We start from the raw sequence: 12361 nt of genomic DNA, 5'->3' as shown, positions 1-12361 counted from the left end.
TTTATAATTCTATTCTTAATGAAGCTTCATAAGCTGACTTTAATACATACTAAATATCACTATCATAAAATCAATCTTTAAAAGTAGAAATCCTTGAAGGTTATAACCATTGGTGACAGATTGCCCCCAAACTTAAAAAAAATAAAATAAATAAACATTGCGAAATAAGAATAAATTGTAATTCAATATATTGGCTGTTATCAAGTGTAGTTTTTACTCAACAAAAAGGAATCAGACAATTTGAATGATGGCAAACAATAACCAGGCACATTTATGAATAGGAGAGAGAGAAGTCATTTCAGCTATATTTAGCAAATCCTCCACTGCATTTGGAGCCTTGGTCTGAGGAGGAATAAAGAGGCAATGGAGGTCAGCAACACACACACACACACGCATGCACGCACACACAAAATCTCTCTGCTATCTTATCCTTGCTACCCCAACACCCCGCTTATAGTGCTGCTGAACGGCAGTGGTTAGGTGGTGCTGAACAGGAGCAGATCCAAGAGTTACTGATCATGGAATCACACCCACTTCAGTGATTTCGTTGCGTGTTCAGTCAAAGTTCCATTTCATATTGCATCCATGCTGCCTTCACTGTTGAGCTTTGGGGTTTCCTGTTAAACAACACTTTGCTAATGGTGGTTCAGGTTAAAGTGACAAGGCAAAACAATGTGTTCCTCATATAGGAACTTGATGGTTCCTATTAACACTGGAAAAAACTAGGGTTGGGCGATATCGACCTGAGCAGGTACAATAGTTTTGGGATGTATTACAATATGACAATATCTTGTATAAAAAGTTACAAACCTTATTAAAGCACATTTATTGAGTTATTGGTAACAAACTGTGCAATATTGCAAGTGCATTTAGTGTCTATCAAATTAGATCCGTGCAAAGTATTCAGAATTCAAGTATACAGTTAAGTAGCAAGTGCAAATTGCAAAACAGTAATACAGCTAAATATTGTCCTGTTCGAGTGTAAAGGCATCATGTCTTTGGCTAAATAATATGACACTGTATCAGTCAGTTCATGGAAACGTTTACTTTTGTTGTCGTAAGGAAGGCCATGAGCAAAAGCGTTTTGTATTTTTGACTGAGTAAGTGCTCGCTAGGTGACTATTGTCTCACGCTTCATGACAAGTCTATATGTCTGTGCTTCAGATGATAGAACAAATTTGCCGTCACCGTTGCTTTGCAAACTTTGCATATCGTGGTCTCTTGCATGCTCTATGGAAACCAAACCACTTCCATATTACAGCGGTACCTCCTCATCTTTGCTTCTCCTCCGCCTTCAGCCATGCTCAAAAACAGTGCGCCGCGGCTCTCAGTCGCAGGAAATACACGTCATTAACCATCAATAACTACAATATTTCACTTGTACACTGCTTTATTTACCAAGCAGATGTCCACTCAGTGTGGCCATCGTCTTCATGCTATTTTGTGGGCATCTGTCATTAAATACAGTAAAAGGCATAAAGTCTGCAGTCAACAGTTATAATAAAAACTACTAAGAGCTTAAACAAATATTTGTTGAATAAAACCAGCTGATAAGAAAGGAGACCCCTGTCATAGTATCACCATCATAAGGCTTTGAGGATAAGATACAATTAGCATGATGACAAGATAGTAAAGTTGATGAGTGACACTTGAAAAAGTTAGTACATACCCCATGAACGTGATACACACTTGTGGCTTCCAAGTGGGACAAAAATGATCTCCAACCTAACCGCATTGCTGGTTTGTTTTAAAAGCAAAATGTCACAGTGGTAAAAAGTCACATTTGGAGTCCGAAGACCAGAAGCTAGGCGGTTAACTCTACCTAGCTAGCAGCCAGTGACAGTTAGGCAAAGCGTGTAAACAAAGATGCTAGAAGAGTCAACGTGAGAAAGGTTTGGTCAGAGAGTGATCAAACACGCTGTCATCGATTGGCATAGCCTTGTGTCAAGCTCAATACAAGATGCATCATTTTGTTGGCAACCCTACCTGACACAGCAGACACGTAGGATTTGCTTGTGATCGGCTTTCAAAGGCTTTTATCGGCATACGCCAAAAACGTGTTTTTTACAGAAATCGGACGATATTGATTGGTGGCTGATCGATCGCAGCATCCCTAGTATAAAGTCGTAAGTCGTAATATTACAAGAAGAAAATGTATCCAAAATAAAGTTGAAATAATTGTTTTTTTTTTTTAAAGCAACAGCAGAAATGGAAAAAACAGAAACAAATTTACAAGAATAAAGTAAAATTATTAAGAGAAAAAAGTTGTATTGTAACGAGAAAAATAATAAAAACAATAATTGTGACAAAAATAATTTTAATAGCACAGAGATGAAATAGTAAAGAAACAAAATATATATTTTTTAAAGACACAACATAAAAACAAAATAAAAACAAATAAACTTGTCATTTTCGGAAAATTAGATTGGGGAAAGTTTTAATATTAAAGAATTAAAGTCAAAATATTATGGGAATAAAGTCACAATTACGAGAAGAAAACTTACAGGAGGAAATCTGAAAGAGCTGGAATTTTTTTTTTTTTTTTTTTAAAAACAGCAGCGATGGAAAGAACAGCTGTAATTTTGCAATAATTAAGTCAAAATATTAAGATAAAAAAGTTGTAATCGACTAAGAATAAAGATCATGATGCTACAAGAATAAACTTGTAATATTATGGGGAAAAATAATGTCATTTTAGTAGCATTTCACCTATATTACAAAGCTAAAATGCAGTTTTTTTTCTTGAAATATATAGAACTTCTTAAAATGTCTACATGGGTTGGCTTACAAAATATCCAAGTGGCCCTTGCATCCTTTCAATTTCCCTCAGAAAAAGTGTAGACACCCCTGCTGTCTAACATTCAAGTAAAGAATAACGTCAACATAAAACAGTGACCGAACATGCACCGAATGAGCTCTGTCATGGAGACAACACACTTCCTGCTCTCCAAAATAAATCCCTCTCTCCACCCAACAATATGCGGTAGTATGATTTATTCTTACTACACAAATTTCTACACGCATGTTCTCCCCGTGTGTGCGTGGGTTTTCTCCAAGTACTCCGGTTTCCTCCCACATTCCAAAAACATGCATGTTAGGTTAATTGGAGACTCTAAATTGTCCATAGGTATGAATGTGAGTGTGAATGATAGTTATCTATATGTGCCCTGCCATTGGCTGGCGACCAGTACCCCAGCCTCTCACCCAAAGTCAGCTGGGATAGGCTCCAGCATACCCCCGCAACCCTAATTAGGATAAGCGACATAGAAAATGGATGGATGGAAATTTCTACACGATTATATTATAAAATAAATGCATGTCTAATTACCTCAAAAATGAAGAGGATGGAATCCAACTCCTCCCTCTGAGACTTGTGACCTGAAACACATCGATAAATACATAAAAGTAAATCTGTGATTCATTTATTCATTCATTTTTATCTACTTTACGAACTGACCAATCTTAAATCAATGTAAGATTTAAAACAGAGGGTGCAAGAGTCGGTGACGCTCACCTTTTTGTTTGAGGCTGACCTCAATGGTGATGAAGTTCTCAAAGAAAACATAGTAGATATGGGAGTAGTTGAAGTCAAAGAACTGTTTCAGCTCTGATGGCTCAGCATTTTCTGGAAAACATGCAGGAAAATGAAGATGATTTTCAATGACCTCCGTAAAATAAAGAAAACCGAGGTCCTCTCAAATTGTCAACAGATTCCTTCCTCGTAAAAATTGGTTTGTTTATGAATTTTTGCATCAGCCATCTAGGACGCTCACTTTATCTCTTCCTTTATTCCCATATTTCTGAGCCGTTCGATCAAGTGACCCAATGGAGACCCAAAAAGCCCAACCACACACTATTCAGGTAATATTTTGAAATTGTCAATTAAACCAGTTGTAGGCGTTTTCTGAGGCAGACATATTAAATGGAACTATAATGCAACATTATGGAGGACATACGGCATATTTGTGTTGTTAAAAATTGACGAGCACATCCGCACACAGACAAGCACCTGTCTGGACTGTTTTCAACATTATTAAAACAGTTACTATATTCTCACATTGTTCTGTACTAATGTTGTTAGTTAACATTGCAGGATCTAGAGTGGTAAAAGTATCGACACTGAAAAATGTATTGACTTCTCTCAAGTCAAAATACTTAAAAATCTGCGGGATAACATTGCACATATTTAGTAACAAGCAAATCGTGGGCCAATGTTGTTCAGCCATTAACCTATAGGAGATTTGACTCAATAGCCACAGTTAAATGTGTTTCAACAACAGGGAACATTGACAACATAGACAAAGAACTCTTAGGGGGTGTACTGCGAAGCGTGTTTAGTGGGTTAGCGAGGCTTGCTTGTTCAATAAAGGTAGCGCTCCTTTAAAGCGACTGTATCACCGTGGTAACTTAGGCTAAACACATAACCTGGTGCCGACCAAGTTATGCAACGAAAGCACCACTGTTTCACTAATTCGGAGATGGCGTCACCACTTATTGAGAAGCCGTTGGACATGGGAGCTTTTTCAAGATCGCGCTGATCCATTAGCATTCCTTGTTGAAATTATAAGCGAGATCAATTTTCAGCCGAGGGAATACGCTAGATATGCTCACTTTTTGAGCTGGGCGTCAGGAATAAAATGCGATACGAAATATGAATTCGGCCGATGTCAGCATGTTTATGTCACATCAGTCCTTGTGTGAGTACTCAGCCTGTTGGTCTTTTTATATGACAATATTTGCTGGAGGAAGAAGCACTTTGAGGCATCAATCAACCGCAATAAAACACTTTATTTTAACAAAAAAGGAAAAGTTGTCACAAGGACAAGTCACCACAAAACACATGAACACTGCCACCTAGTGGTCACCTCAAGGTACAGCATGTCTCATGAGTACACTGACGCAACTCATCAGTCGACCTAGTACTTATTTGTCACAGACAATGAGTATACAGTAATTACTTCACTTTGATATAACGGATCAGGGTTTTACGTCTAGAGCTATGCGAGTCACTCGCTGTCAAAAAGGTCTTTATTGTCATTGTACAGAGACGGTAGATTTGCGGGTTCGTCCCGAAAAAACAGAACATTTATCGATTGTGCACACTCAGCCTCGCTTTCAATAAAACACACACTATTATCAAGATCAGTAAAATATCAAAACAATATAGACATCATTCAAAAATGAAAAGACAGTTGTTGTCCTCACTCACTCTATTGGCGGCGACAAAGTTGTTTTTGGCAAAAATAATCTTTTTTTTGAACGCCTCGTAACTCTCCATAATAATTACTTGCTCATCTTGAGTAAAATACACCGGCATTGCTTCATTTTTGTGCGGAAGTAGAATAATATGATGTCCAACGCCCCCTGAGCACAAAGCCGAGAACCGGACTTGACAACGTAAGCTGATAACCACCGTCGAGGTACTGCTCAATTCTGTTTGGGGAATTTAGGTTTTGTTGAGCTGCATCATGAGCACAAAGCACGGTTTTGTTGAGCCACTTTCGCAGCATACCCCCTTAATGTGGAGAATATACACGGCAGTTATGCATGCATGGACACATACACACACTGTAGCACTTAACAATGGAAAGAGGAAGTGGTGCTACTGTACAGGACACAGGAAATACTAGAGGTTGTTTTCATCTCTACTCAGTAAGTGGGTGTGTTCTGTGCATGTGTGGGAAACATTCTGACACTTACTTTCGGAGTAATAACCCAAACTAATATTTCACCTTGCAATGTTTATATCATAATAATACAAATAAGGTGCAATTCAATAGTTAAACAAGGTTTCTGAGGCCAGACACACCCCTGGAAAAATCAAGACTCCGGTGGCTGACAGGGGTCAAATGGGCAGCAAGGTCCAAATGCTCTAAACACAAGAAATAATCCAAAACCACAAACACCATAAAATGCATGCAACGGAAAAATGATGCAGTTGCATAAATGCTGCAGGATAAAAAAAAACAAACGTGAAAGAAAAATGCTGCAAATGTCAAGAACACACAAAAAAACAATAAAAGCACGCTGCGAGTTCACAGAACAAAACGCAAGTTCAGCAGGCTGCCAGGGGCACCAGACCTTAGGATTGTCCCTCTTTAAAGACATGGGCGGGATGGCCAGAAGAAAGTTGGCGTAGTGAACAGGCACATTTGTTTTTGTGTCTTTGTTAAACATTTGGCTATAATATTTTACAGTATTATAGAGCAACTCATTTGTACAGCTACGTGTTTAACAAAAGTTAAAGATAAATGTAACTTTTCATTCCGCTAACTTTCTTCTGGGCACCCCACTCGTGTCTTTAAAGAGGGACAAACCTCAAGTCCAGCACCCCTGGTAGCTTGGCTAAGGTCCATGAACTTGCACCAATTCTCTCATGTAGTTGTTTTTCCCTGTTGTGCGTGTTTTGGGAATTTTCAGCAGTTTTCTTTAGCATTTGTTTTTCATCCTGCAACACTATATCATTGCTGCTATTTTTAATTTGTACCATTGTCCCACTGCATGTGTATTAAGATGTTTGTGGTTTTGGATCATTTTTGTGTTTGGACGTTATTGCGCTTTACCCCTGTCCGCCACCGTACAAGACTGACAAAACACTTTAATGTTGCTAAACTTGTCTTCTTCTATGTCGAGATGAGTCTCGAATATCTTAACTGGAAAACGACTACTGTGCAGTCTACATAAAAACAGTTTAACAATGGGTTGAAAGTTATTCCAAAACGTATTGAAAAACCTTGACAGAAGACGGATATTACATTAAGAGGGTCGAATGCATGGCACAATGATATAAACACGTCAATTAATTCGATGACTGGATGCAACAATATCTGACCAGAAGCGTTTGATTGAAGAGCTTGTGCTTTTTTTATTCATGGTAGTTTGTTTACAATGACAAGTCTGTCACGCAGTAACGAACGCTAGCATCTCAACAAGGAATTTTAACTTACCTATGACTATTCTCAGATGTTTAAGCCTGGTCAACACGTCCTTCTTTGGGTCCAACACTTTCTGTGTTGATTTTCTAACGTCTCCATGAGGCTTTTTGGAAAACATTCCTGAGGCTGGGGACTTGGGAAATAAATGTTAGCCAGCAAGAAAGTGCTAGCTCTAAAAGGTAGCAATTTAGACAGCTTCGGCTAGCGTTTATCGTCCAACAATAACCAAAACGTCGTTTCTGCTGCCACACACTGTGTTACGAGTTAGCAGCCATTCACGATTATGGAAAGTAAAATACAAATGAGTCCAATTGGACGTTTATTTACACTACGCCTCATCGTTAGTAAATCACGGCGAGTATAGCATCCATCCATTGCATCTCCGTCCAGCAACAGTCCGCAACCTGAGGGCTGAAGTAGCTTCCAAGCTAGCCTCACTGCTCAGTGCTCACCACTGCTCACTTACAAAACATCATGGCGGAGAGGGGAGGGGAAACAAAACATGGATACCATATACATTTATCAGCAAAACAGTTCAAAGTACAATTTTATTAAAGAGATATATGTGTACTATACACTAATGTCACTAATTTTCAATTTATGTCGGAAGCAAAAAATTATAATTTCTCACAGGCACTAAACTACAACGCCTTAAGAGCGCGCCGTGTCAGGGTTGCATTCTGGGTAACGTAGTCTATGGATACCGGTTTCTAGCGGCTTTAGTAAGGTGGGATTGACATTCAAAACTACGTTTCCCGACACAATTGAAGCCCCCCCCCCCAACCCAAGAGAGATTTGTTTTTAGCATTTCTTTGCTCTAGAGCGGCATTGTAGAGTAGGGAAAATAAGTTTTTGGTATCATTCTGAGAAATTTGGTTTTGCTGAAACAAACATCCATCAGTTTATACTTATGTGAGTCCTAATTTGGTATTAAGATATACATCAAAATATTGTTGTGACAAGTCGTTATTTTGCTATCTAGCTAACGTGCTAAAGTGCTAAATAATATTGTCGTGACGTTGCCGTGTTTAGCGTTTCCTCTTTATTGGATCAAGAGCTAAATCTTGCAGGAAGAGGCTTTTACACTTGTGAAATTACAACAACAAAAGTCATATGGCTTTTTAAAAATATATATGTATGTAGCGTTTAAGAATTTTTATGAAGTACACTAAAATTGCACATCTGAGTTTGAAGTAAGTTGGCAAATTGATGCATAATGTAAGCAAACAAAAAGCCAAGATCAATATGTAGCAATAGTGTTTATTATAGCATATTAGTTCAAATCAGTTAAACTATGACATGGGAATTATTAATCGAATACGTCTGCTTCTCGAACTGAATATATCTGTGAAACAGGCTAACATTGTATTTTATTCAACTCTTGACAGAGAATTCGCCGCCATGCCGGTGCATCGTGATCGCGAGAAGAAGGATAACACAGCAGAGGAGATGGAGGTGGAGGAGCAGGAGCAGGAAGGATCTAGCTCAGACGAGGAAGAATCCGACACCTCCTCTGTCTCAGAGGATGGAGACAGCTCGGGTGAGAACATCCGGAGCACCTGGGGAAAATAACGTAGCCTTGCTGTCACGGTTATTAAAAGTAGCTGGTGACAAGTGTGTATTTGTTACTTCCAGAAATGGATGAAGAGGATTGTGAGCGGAGAAGGATGGAGTGCTTGGATGAAATGTCAACTCTGGAGAAACAGTTCACCGATCTTAAAGACCAGTAAGCAAACCATGTTTGAGGCCGATCTACTGGAACATACTATTGAAAAAATAAACGTTTGTTTGTTTAGGCTGTATCGGGAACGTCTCACTCAGGTCAACAGCAAGCTGGCAGAGGTAGAGGCCGGCCGTGCAGCAGAATATTTGGATCCTCTGGCCGTGTTGTTGGAGAACATGCAGGTCCGCACCAAGGTGGCAGGTAATTTCAACACTCGTCCGAAAGCCTCAAAACACACCGTCTCTGTATTCCTGTTCACTTGGCCCACCTTCTGTTTTTGTCAGGCATCTACAAGGAGCTGTGTTTGGAGTCTGTGAAGAATAAGTACGAGTGTGAGATCCAGGCAGCGTGCCAGCACTGGGAGGTTAGGACAGGAAGACGTACACACGCTTTTAACGAGCTTTCCATTTCTCGTGAGCTCTTCAATTTAAATAAAAACTCTCTAAGTGAGTGAACACATACACTCTGTTATATTATTGATATTATCTACGAGGAGGTGCAATTTCATCTCCCACAAGCACAACAAGCTGCACTTAGGAAGAAGCATCTGAACATGTTACTTTTGGATAGTGTAGAATCTGGATCGAATTCAATTTGAACAGTTTGCTACTGGCCTCGCACGTACCACATTTTTCATGGTGTCATCTGATTGTCACCAATATCTCGATAAGAATATATGGCATGGCAAGAGGTAGCGCGCGGTCTCTACCAAAGAAAACATAACCTCATGAATGCTAAATTACTGGCTGGTGAATAGGCAGCACGTTTGAATGCATTTTTGTTCTGAGTCGTTTTTGTGTGCAGAGTGAAAAGCTGCTGCTGTTTGACACCGTACAAAGTGAACTGGAGGAGAAGATCAGAAGACTGGAGGAAGACCGACACAGCATCGATATAACGTCAGGTAACATGCACAGTAGTGATGTCAAATATCGTATCGGCAGCAGTTTTTCTGCCGATAATGATATCGGCATCCTCACAGAGCAACAAGCTCAAATTTCACCTTCGCCTTCGCCTTCTTGTAAATATTACATTACGTGTTGCTCTTTGCATGTAATGCAGCGCCACCTAATATAAGAGCACCGATTGCAAATGAGAAACAGGAAGAGCTGCACGCGCTTTCACGCCAGACAGGAAACAGAAAACCAAAATAAGAGGACAAAATAGGAAATGGCATGAAAACCAAACTAAAGTCTGATGTGGGGGGGGAGTAAGGCATCTTCCTTCAATATTTCAAGTCTAAATCACACCTCAGGAAGAATCACAGAGTCACATGCAGCATTTTGGCACTTTTTCTATAACTTGTATTGTATTTTGCAGTATTACAGTGTTTAAAAAGAATAATGTGTTCATTTCACTACATTAGTTTGAGGGAACGACTGCTGCCTGTGTCGATATCAGTTGATATCAGTATCGGTGATGAAGCGTTGGACAATATTGGATATCGGTAAGAAAGCCAATATGGAGCATCGCTGAGGCAGAGTGCATCCATGCATAAATAGATCCATATTCAGTGGAGTCAAACCTTATTTGTAGTTCTTGCAAGACCTTTTGATAGTTTTTGCATCTTGACATTAGCAGTCGCTTACTTCTTTCTGCACAAGTTAAGGACGTTACAGCTTCAGCATAAAGGATTTATGATAGCAGCAGGTTGACTCTGGAACAGATTACGCCAACACTCAACATTTTCTGTGTCCATCAGAGCTGTGGAATGACGAGCTGTCGGGGAGGAAGAAGAGAAGAGATGCTTTAAGTCCTGATAAGAAGAGGAGACGACCTTCAATGGTGTCTGATATCCTTCAACTGTTGTTATGGACATTGATGTTGACTTTCATGACCACCACTGTCCTTAACCCTGCATACGCCCTTATATAGTCTACATGCTTCCTGACTTGGATATCCTGGAGGACTGGACAGCTATCAGAAAGGTGGGTGCAAGTCTTGGTATTAACAGAATAAAGTGTCTTTAAGCTTTATTTGAACAACTACGTATTTGTGCAACTATGTGTGTGTGTGTGTGTGTGTGTGTGTGTGTGTGTGTCTGTGTGTCTCCAGGCAGTTGCCACCCTGGGTCCCCACAGAGGGAAGGTGGAGTCTGACAGCACCAGCTTCCCATTCAGAGCAGAGAGAAACCGACCCATTCTCAACTGTTGAGACACCACCACATGCATCACTCGCCCTTACGTACTCTCTCGCGCACACACACACACACACACACACACACAAAACATCAGCTAGTGCACACGTGAAAACCATGTGACTGCCGGTAAGCTGGAACACACAACTTGCAGACCGGAGTCGCTTTAAAGGACAAACAAGTTAGATTCTATTAGCGCCAAAAATTTCCAATGAGGATTTCCAATGAGCATATTATTCCTAAATGTGATCATGTGTAGCGTAAGCCTATTGAAATGTTCAATAGGTATTTTCCATTAGGATTTCAACGGTATGCTCACTGTGACTCACTATGCTCAGATCAGCTCAGCAGCTTTTTGTTGTTGTTTTTTTCCCCATGTTATTATTATTAATTTTTATTTTTTTTTTACTGACTATAAGTGAAATGGAATATTTTACAATTTCCCTGAGCATGTTGCCCAACAATGAGTCTTACTGAATATTTTTCCTCACAGCAGCTTCTAGTGCAGGGGTGTCCAAAGTGCGGCCTGTGGCTGTTTTTTGTTTTTATTGCCCCTCGACACATTCTAAAAATACAAGTAAACAAGAAAAAGTGCAGGAATTTTATGTGATTAAAAACAAAACATTAAGAAAGATAAAAAATAAAGTCATAATATTAAGAGGAAAAAGATGTATGAGAATATTTATTATATTATTTAAATATGTATGAAAAATTAAAACAGGAAAAAATAAACGAGCAAAAAAGTGTAACGTAAGGAGAAAAAGTTCATTCATACTAATAATACGCTTTGTCGCCGATAACACAAAGCTGAGATGCTGGCTTTTTTTATTGATTTATTTTTTAATATAAAAAACATCTCAGCATATCCACATGGGGTGGTTAAAAGTGCCCCCCCCCCCCCCATCCTTTTATTTTTCAGTATGCAGCCCTTGGTGGAAAACGTTTGGACACCCCTGTTCTAATGCCATGCAGGTAGGGAATGGATGTGGATTGGTGACGCTACGACGTCTTTTGTACAGTTGTACAGCTGTTGCTTTCTGGCGTTTTTGTAACAAGCATCCAGTGGAACAGTTCTTGGTTTTAATTGCGTCAAAACAAAACAAAAAAAACACACAATGCATAAATGCATCATGTGGAAAATTATTTAATTCTTTGACCATCGACTGTGTTTATGATACCTTCAAGTTTTAAGTCTCTATTTTCCTCCTGTTGTGTTTTTATAGCACAGTAACTGAAATCACTCCTGGTGATTTCCTAACTCATTCCTGAAATTTGATAGTCCTTTAAAATGTAAAGTATTTCATGTTGTACGTATCTACCTCCGCTCTCTCCATTATCCCAAATGTACTTAGGAAATATTCCAAAACAAATGGTTTTCTTTAAAGCCTGCAGTGAGGACACCAAACAGGTAAATATAATGGTTTAACAAATCATTTCATTGCATTGATTTTATAAATTAATGAGTTTTTTATGCTGTTAGTTTGTTTTTCAACAGTTTTATGTGATGTTATGTGTCAAGCAAAATGTTCTTGATGGGATGTTTTGCTATTAAAATGTTTTGTTTTTTAC

General features: G+C 39.1%; 2 protein-coding genes across 12 annotated transcripts in view; one reads left to right on the top strand and one right to left on the bottom strand.

Annotated features, from left to right (window-relative positions):
• ralgapa1 (Ral GTPase activating protein catalytic subunit alpha 1) overlaps window positions 1-7450 on the bottom strand; it is a 75589-nt gene extending 68139 nt beyond the window's left edge. For 4 of the 10 annotated variants that reach the window (XM_054795421.1, XM_054795423.1, XM_054795424.1 and 1 more), the window contains exons 1-3: window positions 6948-7448; window positions 3515-3625; window positions 3329-3378 (exon numbers count right to left, since the gene is read on the bottom strand). In XM_054795421.1, the coding sequence (XP_054651396.1) occupies window positions 3329-3378; window positions 3515-3625; window positions 6948-7053 (267 nt within the window). In that variant the 5' untranslated portion in view covers window positions 7054-7448. Of the gene's footprint in view, window positions 1-3328; window positions 3379-3514; window positions 3626-6947 lie in introns of all 10 variants that reach the window. The other 6 variants (XM_054795419.1, XM_054795420.1, XM_054795426.1 and 3 more) reach the window with 4 other exon arrangements.
• Window positions 7451-7718: 268 nt separating this feature from the next.
• On the top strand, window positions 7719-12360 carry brms1la (BRMS1 like transcriptional repressor a). 2 transcript variants are annotated; one of them, XM_054796188.1, is made up of 9 exons: window positions 7719-7847; window positions 8324-8475; window positions 8571-8661; window positions 8732-8859; window positions 8943-9022; window positions 9463-9559; window positions 10358-10447; window positions 10519-10583; window positions 10715-12360. In XM_054796188.1, the coding sequence occupies exons 2-9, from the start codon at window positions 8337-8339 to the stop codon at window positions 10913-10915; spliced, it is 891 nt and encodes a 296-aa protein (XP_054652163.1). In that variant the 5' UTR covers window positions 7719-7847; window positions 8324-8336; the 3' UTR covers window positions 10916-12360. The 2 variants fall into 2 exon arrangements, with proteins under 2 accessions (XP_054652163.1, XP_054652164.1); XM_054796189.1 differs by having other exon boundaries at window positions 10711-12360.
• Window position 12361: the final 1 nt, after the last annotated feature.

Source organism: Dunckerocampus dactyliophorus, chromosome 13 (assembly GCF_027744805.1).
Source record: "Dunckerocampus dactyliophorus isolate RoL2022-P2 chromosome 13, RoL_Ddac_1.1, whole genome shotgun sequence".
Taxonomy (NCBI): domain Eukaryota; kingdom Metazoa; phylum Chordata; class Actinopteri; order Syngnathiformes; family Syngnathidae; genus Dunckerocampus; species Dunckerocampus dactyliophorus.
The sequence above is the reverse complement of the archived record's forward strand: the minus strand, read 5'-3'. Positions and strand labels throughout refer to the sequence as shown.